The sequence below is a fragment of the Varanus komodoensis genome, unplaced genomic scaffold, assembly GCF_004798865.1.
Source record: "Varanus komodoensis strain SLA01 unplaced genomic scaffold, ASM479886v1 scaffold22, whole genome shotgun sequence".
NCBI classification, from domain to species: domain Eukaryota; kingdom Metazoa; phylum Chordata; class Lepidosauria; order Squamata; family Varanidae; genus Varanus; species Varanus komodoensis.
In genome coordinates, this window is record NW_025335606.1 from 17,657,261 (window position 1) to 17,680,021 (window position 22,761).

Below are 22,761 nucleotides of genomic sequence, written 5' to 3' on the forward strand. Positions count from 1 at the left end.
AAAGTTCAGGTCCAAACTTACTGATGAGCATCTTCAAGCCATACTGAGGGTCTCAGTTGCTTCCTCCCTCAAGCCAAATGTGGCTCAGCTGCGTAAGAGGAAGCACTGTCAGGTCTCTGGCAGCAAGGAGTAGGAGGAAGTAAGAGAAGCCTATGTTCTGAAGAACCGTTCATGTTCTGAATTATTATTAGTAAAGATTGAGAAGATTGGATCAGTTGTACTTTTTTTTGGAATACTTGAAATCCTTTTTTTGTGGAATACTTGATGAGGCCCACCCTCACCCAGACTCTACTTCCAGCGACCCCCAGGTAAGTTGAGTTTGAGACCCCTGCTCTATTGTTTAAAAAAGATGTATTTTTTAAAATGCAGTTTGGACTCAGGCTGGTTCCCCCCAAACAATTGGCACAGACCCCTGCCACTAGCTGCTATTTGCCCCAACGGCACTGCTTGCCCCAGCAGCTGGATGGCCAGGTGTTCCTCTGTACAAAGATGAATCCTTTCTTAGAAGAGCTCCTCTGTTTGATAGGCCACTCTGTCCAAGCAATTCTGTTCATAAGCCCAATCTGTTCATAAGCCCAATCTGTTCATAAGCCCAATCTGTTCATAAGCAAGAGAAAAGACAAAGAGCCATTTGAACAAAGAGCAGGGCAGGAGCCCTTGAAGTTGCTTATCCAGTTTCCCTCTGGCCAAGGCACCCTGCCAGTCATCTGTACTAGGGTGAGATGTTCTTTATATTGTTGGGAAAATTTGGATAAATCCTATCTGAAAAGCATTACTTCTGTGTGCCTTTGCATTGTGGGATCAAATCCTGTTTTCCTTCTCAAAACCAAGCAGTCACTGTTTAAAATGGCATTCCCCCACTCCTTTCTCTCACCTTTAGCTGTAAGCTACAGTACACAGGCCATTTAGTCCAAATTTACATTGTATGCCTTCACAATGATTAAATAATCATTGTTGGAATTCAAGGAAGTATCTTCCTACCCCAGAGGCTCCATGTGCCCTGGCCAATTCAGAATGTTTAGAGTCTAGATAAGAATCTTGAGTTCATGCATAGTTTCTCAGTAGCTTCAATTTACATGTCTAAGCAGACCTGGAGATGGGTTCAAGCTACTGAACTGAAGTGTCAATACACTGCAATTTGAAATATTGCAATCTTATTGTCACTGTGTGATTGACTGACATTTCTTTATCTGTGCTGTATGTGATGACCTCAGAATCTTATTGTAATCTCTGCATTCTGTCACTAATTGCCCTGTACCTGTGTACCTATACATGCCCTGTAATGGTACTGAAGCTTTGCTGCAGAGTCCATCTCTGCCTGCCCGGTAATGCATGCATTATCGTGAGTACCGCGGGAACCTTGGGGTAAATACAATAAAGCCTCAGATGGTCTGGACGCTTGGTCTTTCCCACAAACCCGAGTTTTATTCCCTCTTCTCAAATTGAGATTCCGGGATTCTGACAATATCCACAGCAGAAATGCAGAGCAGGAGGTGTGGGGAGCTGGGGAAGTCCTCTGCTGCCCCTCCTGCAGTGGGCTGGATGGGGCAGCAGAAGCTAGGCTCACAAAGTCTGGAGTCTGGGGCTTTTCCCCAATAATTTACTTTGCATAATTTCCTGTGGGGAGGGGTGCTGCATCTCAGAGGGTGGGGTGGGGCCACAGGCTAGAAACCCCAGCATCTGGACTGTCTGCACACCTGCTTTAGACCTCCCTCCCCATTCACACACACTCAGCCACTAAAAGCTAACTCGTGTATCTGTAGGCAGGTGAGCTCCTGCTAGTTTTGTCTGCTCCTGACTTCTGTTGGATTTCTTTGCGAGGCTGCCATAATGCATTCATTTAATCCTTTTGTATTTTGTTTAAAGGGATACAATTCAGGCAAAGAATCCAGCACACTGGTCAGTGCTGAGCAGCTGCTGAGGCAGGACAAAATTCAGTGTCTTTTTTTGTCCAGCAGCAACATGGAGTGGTTTCGTTGCAGGCAACACAGAAGGGCAGAAGAGAATGTGGGCAGGAAGAAAGGAGGGCATTTGCAGTGACCACATGGATCTCAGGAAAGCAAACCAGATTCAACTTGCATTGACTGAAAGCATTTGAACGGAACTGCAGGGCAGTAGTGAGGAGGGCTCCAAGATAGAGAGAACCCTGCTCCTTTCCACTGGGCCCAGGGGAGGGATTTGTGAGTCTAATCTCCTCCACTCCCTGTGGAACTGTGAAAGGCCCTGTAACTTCCTGATAACATTTCCCCACCACCACTGCCCAACCCTGCGATTAGTGCACATCCAGGGTGCAGGGCTGACCCCAATATTTGGCTGACAGAGGCGAAACCTCAGGCTCCTCTCCTTTTTCCCTCCAACTCCCATGCCAAAGCCAAGCAAAGGGCCTGATGAAAGTCAGCTCTGATGGCACAGTGTCCTCACTCAGCCTGAGGGGACCCAGGGGCTTACGGGGCTTAAGACGGGCCATGTGTGGAGGGGAATTTCTTGCCCCTCAGTCCCCTTGCTGAGGGGTATTTCTCCCCCCTCAGCCTCTAAGAGGGCTGTCTCGCTCTGCCCTATGATCGGACGGCCCTCCAGGTGCAGGAGGAATCAATCATAAAGGGCAAGATTGTGTGTTTGGGCAAGAGCATGTGTTGGGCAAGAGCTGTGCTTTACATTCCCCCTTCCTGTTTGGAGCACCCCCCCCCCCACATCCCTTTCCGCATCCGGAGTATCCATACCGGTACATTTCCGCGCCATCTCATCAGGCTTCAATCCCGGGCGGGTGAGTTTACATTTGAAATCCTCTTCCCAGAACTCAGCGAACCAGATGTTGCGCCGATTGTTCTCCAGGGAGCGCGTGGTGAAGTATTGGTCGAAACCTCCGCAAAAGCATGGAAAAAGAGGGCAAGTGAGTGAGCGAAGCAGATCGAGGACTCGGCAGGCAAGGCGGCCTTGCAAGGTGTTGCCAGCCTCCATAGCTCCGCCTTTTCAACAGTAGCTTGATCCGGAGATATTTGCAGCAGGCAAACAAGAATAAGCTTCCCCTGCAGGTTTCTGCAGTCTGTGCTTATGTGAAAGACACAGGAGCGGGCTGGGCTGGGGTGTTTTCCTAGTCAGTTGGCAGCCCTCCGGTGTGTGTCTGTATCCGAGTCGTCAGGAAATCCCCTCCCTCCAGCATTCCCCCGATTTTATCCCAGGTACGTAGGAACTAAGATGATTAGAGGCAATGACCTCCCTTCCATCTCTAAAAGTTATGTAGAAATGTCAGCAGGGTGGTTTTTTTCTCATTCCTGCAGGCCAAACTATGACATTCAAAACTTACTCTCTCAACAGAAACAGCATTTTCCTTTGTAGCTGGTCACTGGAGTGGCTGCCACTATTCACCATCTTTAACCGGTGGTGGGGCACAGGCATTCTGCACGTGCTCAGAGCACTTTCTCTCCAAGCATGTGCAGGATTGGAGCTGGGCCTCTGGCAACAGATTGCAAGGCCATCTCATGGTGAGGTTTGGCTCATGCTAAACATTTCCTCCTTTTTCAAGATCTCACTTGCCATCCTTTTTTTCTCCCCTCAGTTGAAATCTTCAGATTTGTTATCACTGCCTCTCCTCCTTCAGACATGTAATTTTTCACCTTTTTAAATAGGGACAATAGCTCCATGTCCTCAGTGATTACATACCAGGTTGCCCTGAATGGTGCTTTTTTTAAAAAAATCAGAAAGTAGACTATAAAATGCATTAAACAGCCAGGAATCAGTAAGTGAATTACAGCTCCATGTGAGAACTCTGTGATATAGAAAAGCTGCAGTGGATACGCTTCTCTCCATTCAGCCTGACCACTCAACTCAAAAGATCTCATTTCTGCACAGGTCATGGAAAGCCATGTTCCCTCTGCCCTCTCTACCAACGCCCCTTGCCTTTCTCCTGCAGGATCACATCATACAAAAAATGAATCCTGGATAGCCACTCCTCTGGTCCAATGAATCCAAACCCCTAATAGATGGGAATCCCTAGGCTGCCCTCAAAAATGCAATAAAAGTGTGGCAAAAGGCTTGCTTCTGTGTAGCCTACAGGCTCCCAGAGCTAGGAAGTGTTGACTCAAGCCAGCCATCCTGTGTATGTTTGGAAAGAAAAACCGTCTGGCTGGAGAATGCTGGGAGTTGTAGGATTTTTGCCTGTCAAAACATGCATCGGATTGTGCCCTGAGAGCATTAAGTTATGGACACCTGGATCCACTTAAATTGGATTAGCCACCCCTTAATGCCCTTTAACACCATCTCATATTCTCAACTAGGACACTTACAGAGCAGTGTTTAAGCCTGGATTGTCTCCACGAATTAAGCTTATGGGTAAATGAATGTGCTTGAGTGAGAAATAAACAGGAAGAAGAGTGCTTTAGCTGAGGTCCCATTTTCCAAAGCAGAAAGGTGCTCTCTTGTTTTCTCTATCTCCCTGCCCCCCACTAAGGCACTCACTGAGGGGTCACAGCCCTTATTACCTTCAATAGAGGCCCTTTTGGGTAAGATGGTCACAGCTCCTTCGGCCACCTCCTCTTGCTTCAAAATGGGGGAGATCTTGGCCCCCCAGCTGTCCGAACCTACCCACAGGAACTGCCCCGTCAGGTTGGCGTTGCGTGCTGCTTCCAGCACTCGCCTGCAGGAGGTGCAAAAGAAATGCAGGTTAGCATCACACCCAGCATGCAGTGGCTGGCAGCCTCATGGTGGTGGTGCCCTTCAGAGGCTTGGGGGCACAACTCCCATCAGCCCCAGCCAGCATGGCCAATGGTGTCAAAGATGATAGGCACCATAGTTGCATTCTTTTGGAACTGCAGCTGAAGGCACACTCACTTTATGTCATCCTCGTTGGCAAAGATGATAATGCCGCGAGCGTTGGGGGTTTCCATCAACCTCTTGATCAGTTTGTCAAACTCACCAGGTTTGGGTTCTCGAGGGATCTTGATGGACTGGGCAATGCAGACTCCACCTGACAGATGCAAGAGAGCTTCAGGAATGGGCTGGGGACAACTGAAGCTTGGCGGCTTTGCATAGAGAGTGTATCAAAAGGCTTCGGGAGCAGACGATGGGAAAGAGTTCCCTCTGCCCAAGATGCTGGAAAGCACCAGCCAAGACAAAACAGTCTGAGCTGCTACAAGGGAGCTTCTGGTGCTCCTGGGGTGCCCTTCCAGCCTCTTCTAAACCTACTCTGGTCTTTGTGCTCTTCCCCACTCTGTGCTGTTCTGCAGTCCTAGACTACAGTCCAGAGCAGCAGTGGTTTCCTTTGGAAGCTTATCAGGGGTTCCTGTAAGCCAAACTACTCTCACCTTGTCCTTCCGCAGCTGCTCTTTCTTGTGTGTCATGTCTTTATAAATTGTAACCTGCCTGTCTTTTTTACTGATTTATGTAATTTACCCAGGAAGCCATGTTTTGGTGGAGTAGAATAAAAATGCTTTAAATAACTAAACAGGTGGCTGTGTGTATCTTTGTTTCATCAGATGCAGCTTCTGGGGGCCGTGAGTTTCAGCAGAAGCAAAGGGGTGATCACTGGTGGAAAATCCCCTTTCTTTCCTGTGATTTCACTGGCGCCTACAGGAGGGGGGTGGATGTGGGAGGAAAGCCGTGTGTGCTGCATTTCATATGCAGTTTGCCCTTCAAGTGGGTGCCAGATCGACATTCATGGGAGGGCCCAGAGAGGTCCACAAACTGGTATTTCTGTGAGCCTTAGAAGTGACCCTTCAATTCTTGCCACACTTGTGGATGGTTGAAATCTGGGAAGTGTACTCCATAAGCAGAACAGCGCAGGCCATTGAGGCAGTGAGGAGGGGCAGCAGCAAATGCCCCCGCCTGCTGATTCGTTGGTTCTCTGCCTGCCAAGCCAGCAAGCGGGCAGAACTAAGAGGAGGGCGGTGAGGAGCAAGAGCAGAGGTGAGAAGGCAAACGCACTTCCCCGGGGCTGGCAAAACCTGGAGCCAGCAGGTTGGAGAAGGCTGCCCTTGCTTATAGCTGATACGAACTTGGGGCAGGGGTTGGGATTCTCAGAGAAGCATTCAGCAATGTTTGCCTGCATGAGCACATGGAGGCGGGATGCAGTTGGAGGGATCCCATAGAAAGATAGCCAGGCACAAAGCTTGCAGGACCTTTGACTGATCATACAGTGCATCAAGGGGAGCCTTAAACCTCTTCTGGCTCACCCCCAGGCTCAGGGGAAAACCTTATTGTGGGTCAGAGTCCCACCTCTCTGTTGCTTCCTACCTGGAATGTACCTGGGTCTCCCCCAGAAGCTCCCAGTTGCTAGGCTGGGTGCAGCCTTGGGCTGTGGGTCCTGCAGCTCTGCTGGGGATGCTGGAGCCTGGACTCTGGCAGCACCTCCCTTCAGGTCTGATGCTAACCACTGCTCAGGGCCAGGGTCATGACCCCAGGCAAGAGGATTTCGCTCTGGAGGACATAACCCACATTTGCATCTCCTAATTCCCCTCTATGGGATCCCTCCCGAACTAAAAAGATGCTAATACTGGTCAAGATGCTAATACTGGTCAACTGACCCGAGAGCAGCTCTGGAGCTGTTTCTCGCACGAGGAGGCAGCCCTAACCTGCTGCTCTAACTTCATTTTCCATGGTGATTCTCCCAAAACATGTTCAGCCCCTGCTGCCCTGCACCAGCTCAGTGCAGAGCTACAGCAGAGCTTCAAGGTTAGGGGCACCAACCAGTGGCTGGCCTCACAACCCAGGCCCTCCTGGCTGTGCATTGAAGGCAACCGTTTTCTGCACATGCAGGCTGCCAGAAGATGAACTTGCCTCTGATCATGTGCAGAGTGCCCAGCAGCCTCCAGCTGCACATGGCTGCCGCTGCCACCCCCAGCGTCACCCATCAAGCAGCCCATCTCTCACCAGCCTCGCGGGAGATCTGCACAAAGGCATCGACACCGCTCTCGCCGTAGTTGCCTTCGGAGGCCAGTGTGGAGACATAATTCCAGCCCAGCGCTTTGACAATGTCCACCATGGCTTGGGCCTGGTAGGAGTCAGGAGGGACCACACGTGAGAAATAGTCGTAGCGGTTGCTGTCGCTGAGCTCAGGAGCTGTGGAGGCGTAGCTGATCTGGGGGATCTGCAGGGTGCAGAGAAAAGTACTGGTGACAAGCAGTCACATTGTCTCCCCTCGTTACAGGGCAGGGCTGCCACCAGGCCTCTGGCCCAGCAGTACTCTGTCCTGCTCTCTCCTTTCAACCCAGGGGTGCAGAACCTCAAATATCCATGGAGTCCCAGTATGGCCCTCTGGGAGTCCCCCAAAGGTCCCACCCCTCCCACAGCCACTGACCACGTGTTGTTACCCCAGGTTTTGCATTTTATTTTTTGTATTTATTTATTAATTACATTTTTATACTGCCCAAAAGCTCAAAGGGTCTCTTTTGTTTGGGTTTTGTTCTAGGTTCTACCTGCCATTCTAGAAAGTTGAAATGCCCCTCCGAAGCTGTGGTCATTGGCAATAAGATCTTTAAGCTAAAAGATGCTCACATTTTGGCCTTCGTTGTTTGCCTGTAACTGGGCTGCGGTCCCTGAAAGCTGCTCTGAAATGAAACTGGGCCCTCAGGCTTTGCACCTCAATTCCAACTCTTCCACAGTGCCTACTTCTTCTGCCAGGATTTTTCTGGTCTTTCTCTTAGCTCTTCCCTACCTCTTCACCAAGTACTGTCCTTTCTCTTGACCTCTGTTCCCTTCCTAGCAAGCTCAGATGGTAAACTGACAGGGACACTTTTGTTCTTGTACGTGTGTTAGAGCATGAAACATACCACTAACACAACAAGAACGTCAGACTGTAGCTGCTTCAGTAACAATGGCAGATGTAACTGTTGTGGTGGTGGGGAGTGACAATCAGAGCTCCATAGAACTGTTTGGAAATGAGGAAATTGTGACCCAGAGGGCATGGGCCATGAGACGCTCCGGGCAGCTATTCTTTATTTACTTATGTATCTATTTGTTGCATTGTGGCTATAGGGTGGTATGCAGGTGCGACATATAAACAAATTTATATTGGCCACCAGTGAAGATTGTGATTGAGATGTTTCACCAGCATAAAATAATAGAATGCAATCATTGCAAAGCAAACATTACATTGGCAGCAAAGCAGTTTCAGAGCATAGCTGGAAAAACAGATAAGCAGTGAATTAAAAGTTAATGAGCAGTTTGGACAATACAGTAACCCCAAATGGTAAGGAGCTCTGTGTGTGAGTGAGTGAGTGAGTGAGTGAGTGAGTGAGTGTGTGTGTGTGTGTGTGTGTAAAGATCCATTGTTCTTTCAAAACATCCTTGAAAAAGGAGATCTGAAAACTCATTTTCCCCAGAAAAAGGGAGTGGGATGTACTTTTGCACTTTCCTATGCAGCTAGAGTTTTGGAGCAAAAAATACAAAATGTGCATCAATCTGGGCTAAAAAGCAAAACATGAGGTGATCCACTGACCACACTCTTTTTTGCTGTCAAAGATCCCTCACACTTTTGCCTTCCCTTGACAGGTCACCTTTTGATAACTGTCAGGGAAAAGCAAAGGGAGGAGAGAAACTACAGTATTTGTACCATCTCTGAGCCAACAGAGGTACCTCCCCAGCACATTAACCAGGTGAGACATCCCTTTCTGAGACCCACACAGATATACAGAGCTGCACTTATACAAGATAGACTATAAAATAAAATGAGAAATATTCCAAAATAACTTGCACACGTCTGAGGTGCAATAACATTTTATAAAATGGGGTTTGGCCACCCTGTGGTAGCCCCACCAGTGTGCTAATTGGGCACTTAGGAGGGGTTGTCACTGCTGTCAAAAGAAGGAAAGGTTTAAAGGAGGAAATGGTAAACAAAAAGATGGCCTTCCAATCATGGAGGATTGGAGAAGATAACCGTGGTCCTGCCATGCTGCCACCTGGAATACTGGCTGGGGGACTGAAGGGGAGCAAGGGGCAAACACCCAATGGCGAGTCCAGTCATTGGCTGGGCTCATCATGGATTGTTTTGAAAGAAACTAGCCAACCATGGCTTATTGCTAGGTGGGTTAGAGCCATGTGCAAACCTGCCCAGTTTTGTGCATTTTAAAAGCAGATGAGCATAAAAGGCATCAGGAGAGCCTCTCTTTGGGAGAGAAGTCCCTTACCCAAACAGCCATCCAGCTGACTTCACGCAGCACCGGCGTCTAGAGTAGCACCTCAAGGCTGAGCTAGCAATATGGAAGTGAAGGCAGCCTTTCAGAGAGCCTGCTGGTCTCAAGCTGTTATGAGCACCACGGTGGAAACCAGCACTTCTAACTGAGCTGCGAATCAGCACTCCCGTGGATGCAAGACCACTGAATTGCCCAGTCCCCTCTGCTGGGCCATTGTAGTTTCTGGATCATTTTCACAGACATTGCAGTAGTCTAAACAGGCAACTACCAGCAGAGGGATGATGGGCCCAGGCTATCTCCAAGCAGATAAGGCCACAAGTGGCATGTCAGCAGAAAGTGTGGGAAAATGTTCCCAGCCACGGAGACCTCTGGTGCAGGGCTGCCCAATCTTTTTGGACCTGTAAACACCTATGGGAATTTGAAAAACTGCTGTAGACACCACCATAAACAGACTACCAGAGAAGATGTGGCTAGTCGAAGAGTGAGTAATACACCCAAGGCACTGAGTACAAGAAGAGTCTAATGACAGTCCATATATTTGACCCTACAGAGGTACACCAGAAAAGACTCACTATGCATGCTTATATGGAACCCACAGCAATTACTTCAGAGTAACCCTACATAAGGATTGCAGTGCTCAGCCTAGCCCTAGACCTATATGCACCTTGTTTCAGCCCCAAATGAAAGGAAAAAAACCCCCAAAACCTTGCAATTCCCCCCAGCCCCTGGTGATTCTCTGACTTTTGTATCTTTTTTCACCATCCTAAAAGGCTAGAATGGGCCACCTACACCTTGCAATCTGTCAATAAGCGCTGTAAGCAAAAGTATGCCTAATATTTTGGTCCTGCCCCTTTTTGTCTTGTCCACTGCCACCACTGGAATGTAGCCCCCACAAGCTCCTCTCAAGTGGAATTTGGCCTCAGGCTGACAAAGATTCTGCATCCACATTTTCTTTAAAAGAGAAAGAAAACAAACCAAAGGAAGTCCTCCAACCCTTATTTGCCAGTGGGGGCTAGGGCAAAGTGTGAACCTGTAAGTGTGAAGTGCAAACAGTAATTAAAGCCCCCACCAAATCAAAGGGAAAAGGCAATTCATCATGAAGATTCCATAGAACAAGGAGCAATAAAATGTGCAGTCCCTGGAAAGAGGAAGCTGCTACTGGGGAGCACAGGTTGATGGACTTACTTGTGAGTAAAAGTTCTGGAAAGATCTTGGCCATGGGAAAGCGGTGCTGCCATATATGATGCTGTATTGTAATTGGTTCCTTGTGGGAAAACAATGCCTCTGTAGGGTTAAACAGCCCTAGTGTGGAATCAACCTGAGATACTGGCTGTGTTCACATAGCACAACAAGCAATCCTGCATGGTTCAGTTTTGATTCTGACAGACAATCAAGTGGTTTATATGTTATCATGGTTTCCGTCCTCCCTGTTCAGTCCTCCCACTGTTAGCATGTATCCCATGTGCCTGAAATTCAATTCCAAGTTGAATCACTCCCTGACTAGGTCTCTTGTCTCTTCCTCATTGGCCCACACATAGAGGCTAGATGGCTGGAGCAGCTCCTGCAGTTGCCACTCTTTTCAGAGGACTCTGGTAGTTGCATACCATGATCATGGAAACCGTGCTCCTGGGTTTTGACAACATGACCAGCAATGGTGGTATGACAAATCACAGAATAAAATTATGTTTCCTAACATGGTTTTGAAAGACCAGCTTACCATGGTGAAATATCATGACTGGGTTCAGACAACATGAAAGATCAACAATGGTAAAAAAAAACCCCACCATAGTTTGTGATATTGTCTGAACTTGTCTGTTGAGTGCAGGGCCCAGCAAATCTGAGAGGCCACACTGAGTATATGAGAGGAGCTGCTGTGCTCACCATAGTAGAAATGGACTGAGTGTTGGGTTTAAAGGATAGAAACAAAAGTTAAATACTCCACTCCATGATGAAGCTCCATGAGCAGCTCTGGGCAATTCCCACTTTTTTTCACCCCCAAAGCCAACAGTGGATTCTCGCACTTAGTGCCTTTCAGATCTTTTGGACTGCAGCTCCTAGCATTCCTGATCATTTGCCATGCTGGCTGGGGCTGATGGAAGTTGAAGTCCAAGACACTTGGAAGGCACCAGTTGGGGGCATCTTGAGCTTGCAGACTGAAAATGAAGGATGAAGAGGAAATGGAAGGCAGAGATTAGAAGGCTGCATCATGTCGGCACAATAATTTTGGGGGGTTCTCAAGAGACAGACCAGAGGATTCCCATTCACTGAAGGAGGGAGGGGAAACTGAGGCCGGGGGCATCCCACAGACTGAGCTAATTCTCCTGACTCTTTCCCAACTCCTTTGCATTCCTGTCTCCTTGACCCCCTCCCAGAGTTTCACACAATCCCAGGACTCTCAGTTCCCCACAGGTGGAATCTTGCACCCCAGTCCATTCTCTTCTACTTAGAAAGGAAAGTTCCCTGCTCCCAGATCTGGTAGAATTTGGTAGAAAGGACCAAATTACTCCATTTCCCTTTCCGTGGCATGTCTCCGTGTCCTGCCCTCCCTGGTTCTGTGAGAAGTCCCATTAAAGCGATTAGTGATGGGGATTAGGGGGGTTTTAGTGAAATGAGCAGCAGCTCCAGTCAGGAACAGCTGAGGCTGGGGAAGCAGCGGGAGGAGCACTCCAGGCTATGGCTGCCAGTGTGGTGCGTGTGCAAGGGAGCGCCCCACGCTTGGTCTGTGTGCTGGAATATCTGCAAGGCAGGCAGGCCAGCAACTGCAGCTCTCCCCGGGTGTGTGTGCATGTGTGTAACATACACATTGACTGCCACTGCTTGGATCCCCTTCAGTAATAGCTTGCATGCACTGATTTTTGAATATGTCTGCAAAGTCACAGATTGTAAGAAAGCAGAAGAGGCAGGGAGGCTGGTTTTCCAGGGCCTGTTGGCTTCTGCAGGGGGCCCAAAACATCCCTCTCTTGCATTGCCAGCTGGAGAGGAAAATTTAGGAATCCTCAACATCAACTAATTATTAGCCCTTAGTGTTTTCCCCCAGTCTGCTGAGTTATTCATTTGTGTCTGGTGTGCGAGAGACAGAGAGAGAAAGAATGACAACAGGTCGATTCTACTCTTCCCCTCAACTTTTCAGTCCATGAGTGAAGAAGCTGCTTCAAGAGTTTTTCCTTCTTGTAAACATAAGCATGTTGCTTAGACGGGTTAAACCAGAGGAAGGCAACCTGGATGCCCTTCCATATGCTTTGGATTACAGCTCCATCAGCCCCAGACAGCATGGTCAATGGTCAGGATATGAGGGAGCTGTGTTTTTATTCTTCACCATTTATATTCCACCATTCTTGCTCTTGCAATAGGAAGACAGCTTATGAGTCTCTGCTTCCTCACAACAACCCTGTGAGGTCCATTAGATGTGAGGGACAGTGACTGGCCTGCAGTCATTCAGTGAGCTTCATGTCCAGGAGGGGACTCAAACCTGCACTCCACAAGTCTCAATCCAGCACTCTAGTCACTATCCCATGCCAGTTTTCCAGTTGCAGTCCAAAATACTGGAGGGCACCAACCTTCCTACTCCTGGTTTTAAGTCACTCTTTTAACCCATTTTTGTTAACCACATCTGCGTCTCCTTTTCTGTCTCTGTTCTGCTATTTTAAGGGGCAAATTAGACTTGACACTATTCCTGTGAAAACAGTATATGTTAATTTTGTAAATATATTGATAGCAGCATGGTGTGGTTGTGAAGACCACGTCAACTCCCTTTCCCCTGGAATGATGCTGTCAGGATCAAGGCCTGAGTGACCCTGCAATTGATTGCATGACCAGGAGCAGCTTGCGGGTGCTTGCAGCTGAGGACAACTATGCAATATAGCTCTGGGCCCTGGAGACCAGCATGAAAGGGCTCCCCGCAGTGCTGCTCTTTGCCACAGTGACATGTGCCGTGCTGGAATTGTCCCTTGCTCCAGTCTGTTCCTGCCTGTACCTGCTGCCCTCCTTGTCTCCTGCTTGGCCCTGTTTCCCACCTATGCTCCCTGACCTCACCTTGCTCTTTGAATCTGACCTGTCTTTCTGGAACTTGACCCCTGGAATGAATGCTTGGACTTGCTCTTGGACTGTGTACTACTGGATTGTATACTTGTCTGAACCTTATTGTTTCCCTGACTTTGATCCTGGACTGTTAAATGAACATGCCTCTAGTTCCTGGCCCACTGAACCTGCTGCAGGACTCCACCTTGCACCTGGCATTCCAACCTTAGCTATGTGCCACCCAGAACTTACAGATGCTTCTTGGATGGAAACTTGCATGAATGCGTACTCTATTTTTTAAAAAAACATGCAAATTAATTGTCTTTATGCAATTGCAGGAAAACAATTGACATCATATCTGGTTTGCCCAAAGTCACACTCTCCAAAAATCACAACATGGTGATACATTGATTAGGGGCCAACTTCCATAGAAACAAACACTGAGCATATTTGTTTGAGTTCTCCAGAATTCTTCACTGGTCTGGATGTTGAACAAAATGGGAGAGAAATAGCTGGGCATGACCTTAGAGCCTGAAGGTCTGCCCTTCGTAACAGTCTTCTTCAGGAAGAGGTACTGACAAGCTTAGAATGCAATTCTGTTATGTTCTCACCCAGAGGTGAGTCCCACTGAGCTCAATGGCTTACTTCCTGGCAAGTGCTGCTAGGACTGTAGTCCTTACTAGATTAGCCCCTGCTAGGTGCAAAACAGATTCTAGATTGCACTACAGACTGCTGTGATGATGGAATAATGACAGCTGTTCCACCATATTTTGGAAATTAGGATACACTAGATGTGGTCTTACTTAATACAAATGATTTTTTCCCCTTAGTGACCAGCAGGTGGTACCTACTCCATATGAATTAATGCAGATCGTATCACTTTGTGCATTTTATTGAGATGCTGCTAAGGGGGCAATCCTATGTCAGTTTAGACAGAAAAAGTGGTCTCAGCAGGAGCTAGGATGGCCCAAGAAGGCAGAGGTGATGGGCAGGAGTGACTCATCTTTGTTCCCCCTCTTGACAAGGAGAGGGGGCAACTGAAGTCTGTGCCTGTAGCCAAAGGCCCGTCTGAGTTGCAGAAACTGGATCCAAAAAGGGGGCAGAGAACAGAGTTTTTGCCCTCTGCAGGACTCCCATGGTCCTGGAGTGCCACTGGGCAGCGGATGGAAGCAAGAACCTGTTGCTCTCAACCTTCCTTCTAATGCTCACCAAGCATGGAAATGCCCATGCTATTATCTATTATTTATCTATTATAAAGTACAGTTGAAAAGTCAGGGGTGTGTTTGTGTGTGGCTGGATGGCTGATCTGTGGCCAAGTGCTCAGTGACAGTTGCCTCCTTGTTTTTCCTGTGTGAGAGGGTTACACGGAAATTCAGCCGGCCTCATCATCCCATGTAGGCAAGGAGTTTGCTTGCTGCTTTTCTGACTCAGTGGCTAAAAGCACAGGAGCCCTACTAGTGAAAAAGGTGGCAGTCTTTGGAGTGCTCAGCCCCTGGCTCTCTTTGTAGTCAACCTGTTGAGTCCTGTTTCTAGTCAGTTACCTTTATTATGCAAGCTATGAACAAGTAATAATTATTTCAGGCTACAGGCAGCATCCTTTAGCAGCCAAGGGGGGCAGATATCCTAGGCAGGCTTTGCACAGCACAGCATCTCAGAAGCCGCAACAGCTCCCTTGGGTCACAGCACCATGAAAAAGCTTTCCGAAAACTGGTACTCTCTGCCCCAGCTTGCCTTTCTCCAGCTGAGTGAGCTACCAAGTCCCTCCCTCAAGGTGAGTCCTTCTATGGGTCATCTCTCTGACTGCATGTCTCCTCTCTGGTGTCTTGTTCCTCCCTCCTTCTCTGAGGCTTGGGTCTCACTTTCCCACCTGCCCCTCCTCTTCCTTGGGAGCCTGCATTCCCAGGGGTCAGCAGACCTGGTTCGGCTCTCCTCTGAAAGATCAGAGGGCAGCTGGTTTCTCTGCTCTTCTCACTGATCCCCACCCTTGTTGCCTCAGCAGCTCCTCTTACCTTTCCCTCCACACCTGAGCCAGAACAGTTCCCATATCTATCTTCTAGGCACACATCTGCAGAGTGCTTGGGGCCCATACATAGCCCTGCACTTGGTCTTAGGAGCCGCTGTGGCACAGGGGCTGAGCACCAGCTTTTCATGTGGAAGGTCCCAGGATCAGTCGTTGCCTCTCCAAAGAATGCTGAGACCCCGAAGTTCATGTTACCACTCTTGGCTAGATGGATCCAGGCTCCGACTCAATATCAGACAGCTTCCCGTGTCCCTGTAAGACCTCAGCCCTTCCCTCCTACTTAAGGAGAGTCACCCTGCCTATTGAACTCTTCCTTCCTTCCTTCCTTCCTTCCTTCCTTCCTTCCTTCCTTCCTTCCTTTTTTCTTGCTGCTGCTGCTGCTTCTTGTGCACCATTGCTCCTACACAAATACTAATTTGTATCATTTTTGTTGTAAGCTGTTCTGAACAGCCAGGTGGCTGGAAACTTGTATACGCTTTTTAATGTGCAGAGCTGCACAGAGCAGAATCCTGGCTCGCTGTTCACATCCTTCCCCTATGAATCATGATCAAAAAAGTGTTGGTAAACTGAGAAACTCCACAGGGGATGAGGCTGGGGACAAGAAGGTCACCATGGCAAACTTCGTCAGAATTGCATTTGATAGCCATCCTCTTTGTCCTCTGGTGAAGTGTGATTACAATTCACAAGCTTGTCTGGAAGACTTATCCTAGCAAATCCCGGACTGTGGGCTGTGGCATTCTTGCTGGATGATGGGGCAATCAGCTTTGGGAGGTGGTGGGATCTCCTTCATGGGGCTTGACTTAAGCAGAGGCTGGATGGCCATCCATTAGGAATGATGCTTCTTCAACAGAGCTGAAAGGTTGGGTGAGGTGACCTCCAAGGGACCTTCCAACTCCATGAGAGGGGCTGGAACATGCCATGAAAAATTAAGCAATGTTGGAGGCAGCCGCTGCTCTGAAGCCGATGAGGGGCTTCTGGCAGCACATAGATCCCCCCACTTCTCCAGCAATATATGGGCATCTTCCTAAGGGAAAGATTCTCCCATGCAGCCCCTGTTACAAATATTCTCATTGTTACTCAGAAAGCCTGGATAACCAAATGAAGGAGGTACTGACAAACTGATCTAACTGGGCTAGTACTCACTCCCATACACTGAGAAAATGTGCACCTATTTTCAAATACTTTGAAGCACAAACTGCTGTGTGGCTTCTTGTCTTCCCTTTGCCAGGTAATACAGCAAAATGCTCTCCCACCCACCTCCCTTTAACTTTTCAGTTATACATTCAGAAGTTTCTTTAAGTCCTCTTTACTTACTCTAACTACATATATGACAATACAGTGTGCTATTGTATGTGAGAAGCAGTAAAGATATAAGCCTCTTGGGAGAGGAACAGTACATACCCCAATTATATGTAGAAGCTTTCATCCAGTGTTACTAAATGCATCTGCACAAACATGATGACTAGAAACTTTTTTTAAAATGTGGCTGTTAAATTCTCAGGCACTCAAATTTCAGGGTGCATTTGGGATGTCTACAGTCAAGAAAGGCATACATTTCCAAGAACACTCCAATTTCTAGCCAACACGCACTCTTTCTTTTTCTGTTCTTCATCCATCTCATATATATCTATGCATACTATAGATAGTGACTTGCAAGTGTGCGTGTGTGTGTGCGTGTGTGTATTTGTATGTATGCATATATGTATGTATGTTTGGAGAGAGAGAGAGAGAGAGACTAGATGTGATTTGTAGAATATATAATGTGTCTCCTGATGGTTTTTATATGTACTTGTCTGTTGCTATAAGGGAAGCTCCAAACTTGATCAGAAAAGTGAGAAGGAAAGGAGTGTTCAACTCACTCTCCCCATAAGTTGCTTTCTCATCCATGGTGGGGGGAAAGATAGCAGGATTTAATTTCTTACCCTGTGTGGAGAAAACAACAACAGGGGAGATTTTGATTGGCAAAATGGCCCAAGGGAAGAGTAAAGCACTCCATCTTCCCCCCTGCTTTGTTCAAATTAAAATCCGCCCCAAGCATTACTTATTTTAAAGTCGGAACTATTACAGGGAATAGCTACAGAGGTTTCAGAGTCTACAGCTTGGCATTAGCCTATTTCTTTTGTCAAGATTATTGGCAAACCCAGTATTTTTTCCTATAAAGCTCTGCGCTCTGTAGTTCTAATTGCATACTTCATTCTTTCCTCTATAACTTCTGTAATGCGTCCTAATATATTCATCCAAAGCTGGCACTGACTCAGCAAATACATATTTGGAAAACTAAACAGCCAGCATTTCAAGAAGCATCTCTTGAACAAGCAGTCCTGAGGTTTCTCATGGAGCAGAGACCTATTAAGGTATCCACCCCCCCACAGCCCAGAGCCTTCCGGTCTCCTTTCCTGGGCTGTGCCTTTTTAAAGATCTGTCCCGCTACTTACAGCAAACAGCCGGAGCACATTGGCCACCATGATGGAGACAGAGCTGGCCGAGGCCCCAATGACGGCCACCACCCGCTCAGGCTTGGCTATGATGGGGGGCTCGCCGTTGGAGCAGCGTACGTCGGAAGTGTCCTTCTGGATCAGTGCCTGGACAAAAGTCAGCGACTGCTCCAAGGCGTAGGTGTCACGAGAGCAAGTGTCCAGGATGCGGGCGCCCAGCGTCATGTTAGGCAGCAGGTCAGGGTCGCTGTTGATCTGGTCCAGCGCATAAAGCATGGCCTCCATCCGGTGGATTCCCTTCTCCTTCTTCACTTCCCCACATGGCACTCCAGCTGGGCCGCGGGCATGCACAGGGAACAGCCCCCCCAGGGTGATGTCCCCTTCTATCTTGATCGAGTGTGGCTGGGTTGCTGCTTGGCCACAAGCCCAGTGGGGGCTGGACACCAAGGCCCACAGTGACCACAAGCAGAGTCGTGGGAAGTGGGCTGGGTCCATGGTGTATGGTCTTGCCGGTATCTGTTGATGCTTAAGGCCTGGGATCAAAAGAAAGTGGGCTTAGATCAGGGGTGTGGCTCAGGTATCATTCCTGCACTCTCCAAGAATTGCCTTTTTGAATCAGGCTAATGGCTTAGCAGTTATCCAGCAGGTTCCACAGGAGATGGCCAGCAGCAAGATGGGGACTTTGCTTTACTGGCAAAGCACTGAGTTCAACACTGTATAAGAGTTAGGAAGGTTTTACCTCTGGGGTTAGATCTGGGATGGCTCTTTGCAAATATGAAGGTGGCACTGTGGTCATCAAATGTGGAACGCCTCTGTGTGAACCAGATTTTGCCTCCAAACAGGTAGCAAAATGCCCCAGACAGGCTTACAAGCAGAGCAAGACATTTTAATTACATGTTGTTTGTCCCTGGCCCTGGAAGGAGTCAGACATATTGCCCCTGAGAATGGAGGTATTTTTCCTGGCTTTCATGGCTAATAGCCATTATGAAAACCATCCTTCTCTATATGCTCCCTTAAACAAGAATTTTCTTGTGGCAATCTCCGCATCATTTGGCAATGAATTAATTACATACTGACTGTGTTTGTACATTACACACAGTTTATGTTAAAACATGATTTCTGCTTTAGCCAGGAATAGTCTGGCAGACAAACAAACAAAAATTTGTTTACCCTATTTCTGCTTTGTTTCTCTCCAGTCCATTTTCCTAACTGCCTGAGAGTTTTCATTTTCAGCTGCTCTTGCTGAGTAACTCTGTTTCAGGGGAGACAGACAGCAGTACAAACAAACCAGAAATAAGCCGCACTTCTGGGTTCAGACATCATGACAAGTGATGGTTTAAACAGGCTAGACTTTGTAAGCCCACAACAAACCATAGCTTCTATTAGTGGTTCTTAGCTACTTAAAAACCATGATTTGTTTGTGGGATTGCTCCGAGACACACTGGCGAGCCAGGAGGAATCATGTCACAGTGTGAAGAAGAATTTCATTTTGCCAGCTTTTTGAGTATCTTCTTCCTAATCTAATATTACTTGTACCAAAGAACAGGTAACAGGACTGGCAATCCCTTCCCTTCATAGTTCCAAGCACTGGACACTGTTTTCTCTGCAGCTGTGAAGAGCAATCCATTCTGCAACCATTTCCCCCAGTGTTTGAGACAATACTTACACTTTTAAGAAAGAGCCCCCAGCCATTTGAGGTCAAAACTCCAAAACAACAACACCCCCTCCTCTTTTGAACCCAAGCAATGATAGCACTGAGGGCCAGGACTTTGCTTTGCAGCTTGCCAGCCACCCAGTTAATAAGCGGGAAGTTTTAAAGCTAAACATATCTTAAGAAGCAAAAACCAGGAAGAACGTGGAAGACACTGTGAGCACGTTGCTCGCCTACGGGCAGTGTGTTGGATGCCCTAGGCTTAACAGCCTAAGACAATCATGCTGGCCAAAGTGACTGGGAAACAGCTGTTTTCTGAGATGGATAAAGGACTTGATTGTGGCTCCCAGAGGGAGCGAATGGCCTCCCTGAGGCCTCATCGGCAGTTTCTAGGCTGATCCTGCTCCCAGGGCTGCCCAAGTCATTTCGTTGCCTGGCAAGGAATGGCAAATGGTGCCCACCTTTGCATCTACCTTTCCATTGTTGGGAAAAATTGAATAAATCCTGGCAGAAAAACATTGCTTCTGTATGCTTTTGCGTTGTGGAATCAATTGTGTACTGCCTCTCAAAAGCACCAGCTTTCCAAGCTAAGTCACTGTTTAAAATGGCATTCCTCCCCCGTTTCTTTCTCTCACCTTTAGCTATAAGCTACAGTAGACAGGCCATTCAGTTCGAATATACATTATATACCTTCACCATGACTAAATAATCCTTGTTGGAATTCAGTTTACCAGGAAGTATCTATTTTGCTAGCCCAGAGCGCTCCATGCGCCCTGACCAATCAGAATGGTGCGGATGCATTACTTAGGGTTTGAGTCTAGATGAGCTTATGAGTTCATGAATAGTTTCTCAGTAGCTTGAATTTACATGTCTAAGCAGACCTGGAGATGGGTTCAAGTTACTCAACTAAAGTGTCAATACACTGCAATTAGAAATATTGTAGTCTCATTGTCACTGTATGATTGGCTGAACTTCCTTTATCTGTTCAGTATGTGATGACCTCAGAATCTTACTGTAATGTCTGCATTCTGTCATCAATTGCCCTGTACCTGTGTACGTGACCAGGAGGGTATACAATACCCTGTAGTTGTATTGAAACCTTGCAGCGAGTTTACCTCTGCCTGCCCGGTAATGCATTATCATGAGTCTACTGTGGGAACCTGGGCCAAACAATAAAGCCACAGATGGTCTGAACACTTGATCTTTCCCACAAACCCAAGTTTTATTCCCTCCTCACAAACTGAAATTCCGGGATTCTGACACCATCAAGGTTCACAGCATAGCAGACTGACTGAGGTATTCTGGTGCCTGAGGCAGAGAATCTTCTCCCTGGGAGTAAAAGATTGCACAGCAACACACAATAAAGTAATCGCACCCTTTTAGGACACCCAAAAACAGCTTCTGGGGGTGGCTGGCTCAGGGCCAGGCCGGATCTGCCCTAACTTTATTGTTGGCCTGTTTAGATTTATGGCCCCTTCAACACATCCTATCCTAAAGATGGTGGGGAATGAAAAGAGGACTTCCAGTGGAGCAGAATACCATTCTGACAAGGTTGTGTGCATGCTCCTGTTTCTATCTGGAGTCATCTCTGAGCCGAACCGAACAAGCAGGTTGTCTTATCCTTGCGCAGTGTGTCACAGTTGTCACAACTTCTTCAGATGGTATGCACCATTTGGGGGCAAAATTCAGAGTGCTGATTCTGATGTATAAAGTCCTATACAATTTAGGACCAGGCTACCTGAAAGACTGCCTTCTCCCAGATGAAACAGTTGGGATTTTAAGATCCCCGTGGGAGGCTTATTTTATGTCCCAACACCATCACAGTATGTTGAGTGGGAATGTGAGAGGGCCTTCTTCATGGCTGCCCCCGGACTCTGGAATTCCATACCCTTGGAATTCCGTTCAGCAAGCAAAAATAAATTTCCTCAGGCAGGCTTTTGCTTTAAGCTGACATATTTGCTGAAGCAGGTTTTAACTGATGTTGTTTATTTTAATGGGTGACTGTTCTTTTTTCCTCTTTTTAAACTGATGTGTCTTTAATTGTGTACTGATTGAGTCATTTTGGGTTTTAATTTTAATTCTGTATTTTATTATTGTTAGTTGCCTTGAACACCACTTTTAGTGGAAAAACACAATATGCATTTAATTAATAAATCAGCAGTATCATTAACAAGGATGCTCTTCAGAGATCACAATGGGATGGAAGCTTTATGGATTGTAGCCATTGCCTTGCATTGTGCTTGGAAAATCCAATACGATAATGTACGTTTGTTCTGGCCTTCTCCAAACTATTTCAGCCAGGCTGCTGGGATCATAGAGAAAAGAAAAGCAGGCACACACTAAACGAGGCTTCAGCCCCTTAGGGTAGCCACCCACTGAATGCAGCCACAAGGTACAAGGCGGCCATCAAGCAAATCAAACAGCTTTGCCAGCCTTCCTTTTATCTGCTTTGTGTTTCTGCCTTCATCTTTCTTCATCTATTTCAATCTATATCTCATTTAAAAACAAACACACAAGACAGCTTTAAGGGAAAATTTGAACCTTGCAGATAAACTAAGAGAGAAAAGTAGCCAAATAAAAAATACCACTAAAATCACAGCACATAAAATCAAAGTGGAAGAACACACAAACTGTAATGTAGATACTAATCAAGAGCAAAAGATTAAAAAAATAATTAACAGCCTGGGAAAATAATAAACTATTTTTACCTGGCACTTAACTGAAGCAAATAAAACCACTTGAAAAAGGTCCGAAAATTTATGACCCAAAAAGATTCCCAAAAGAGAAAACTTTGACCTTCTTACAGAACAGAGAGTATTCAGATTAATCATCTATCATCTTTGCCTATTTCTGAATTCTCTTGTTCATTTCTCTCCTTTGCATTCCTTTCTCCTATTCTTCTCTCTCTATACCTGATTGTCAATCTGAGTCACCCATACTCAGCTTTTCTATGTGAGGCATTAATTGTGCTCATGTGCTTCCTTACTCACAGTTATTTATGGGTTCTTCTGACAGTATTGTAATCTTCCAGTTTGACTTCACTTTCTTCAGAGCACTTTCCTGTTTTTTTGTTTTTGTTTTAAAGACAGGGTAAAATTGGGTGTTCTTTTTGAAACTAAAGAAAGGGCATTTTCTTACTTGTGTAATTGTGATGTTCTGCTACAGCAGAGCACCACCTAGAGGTTATGCACTGGAAAAGAAGGAAAGGAAAGGCTGTTGATGCAGAGTTTGCATTTCTGTTCTCAGTTCATTTACTTGCTACTGAGTTTTGAGTTTCTGGTTTTAAATGTTTCATCTGTTTAATTTTGTTCCTTCTACTACATTTAGATTAGAAGAGTTTTGCACAGATTGCAATGCATTTTAACCGTCAACTGGTAAACTGCAGAGAAGTCTCGTGCTAGATATGGTAAGCGGTATATAAATGGCTTATAAATAAATGAATGGTAAAGTAGATCTTTTGTGTGGCACTACCTGCACACAAGAAGGAAGCATAAACAGACTCAAAGAAATCCC

The 22,761-nt window shown here is 46.8% G+C and overlaps 1 protein-coding gene across 1 annotated transcript in view; it reads right to left on the bottom strand.

Moving 5' to 3' along the window:
• The window catches only part of GRM6 (glutamate metabotropic receptor 6), a 36,967-nt gene extending 18,875 nt beyond the window's left edge, over positions 1-18,092 (bottom strand). The window contains exons 1-5 of the mRNA XM_044431285.1: positions 17,598-18,092; positions 6,865-7,081; positions 4,828-4,963; positions 4,479-4,633; positions 2,721-2,861 (exon numbers count right to left, since the gene is read on the bottom strand). Coding sequence (XP_044287220.1) covers positions 2,721-2,861; positions 4,479-4,633; positions 4,828-4,963; positions 6,865-7,081; positions 17,598-18,092 — 1,144 coding nt within the window. The remainder of the gene's footprint in view (positions 1-2,720; positions 2,862-4,478; positions 4,634-4,827; positions 4,964-6,864; positions 7,082-17,597) is intronic.
• Between the last annotated feature and the right edge of the window lie 4,669 nt (positions 18,093-22,761).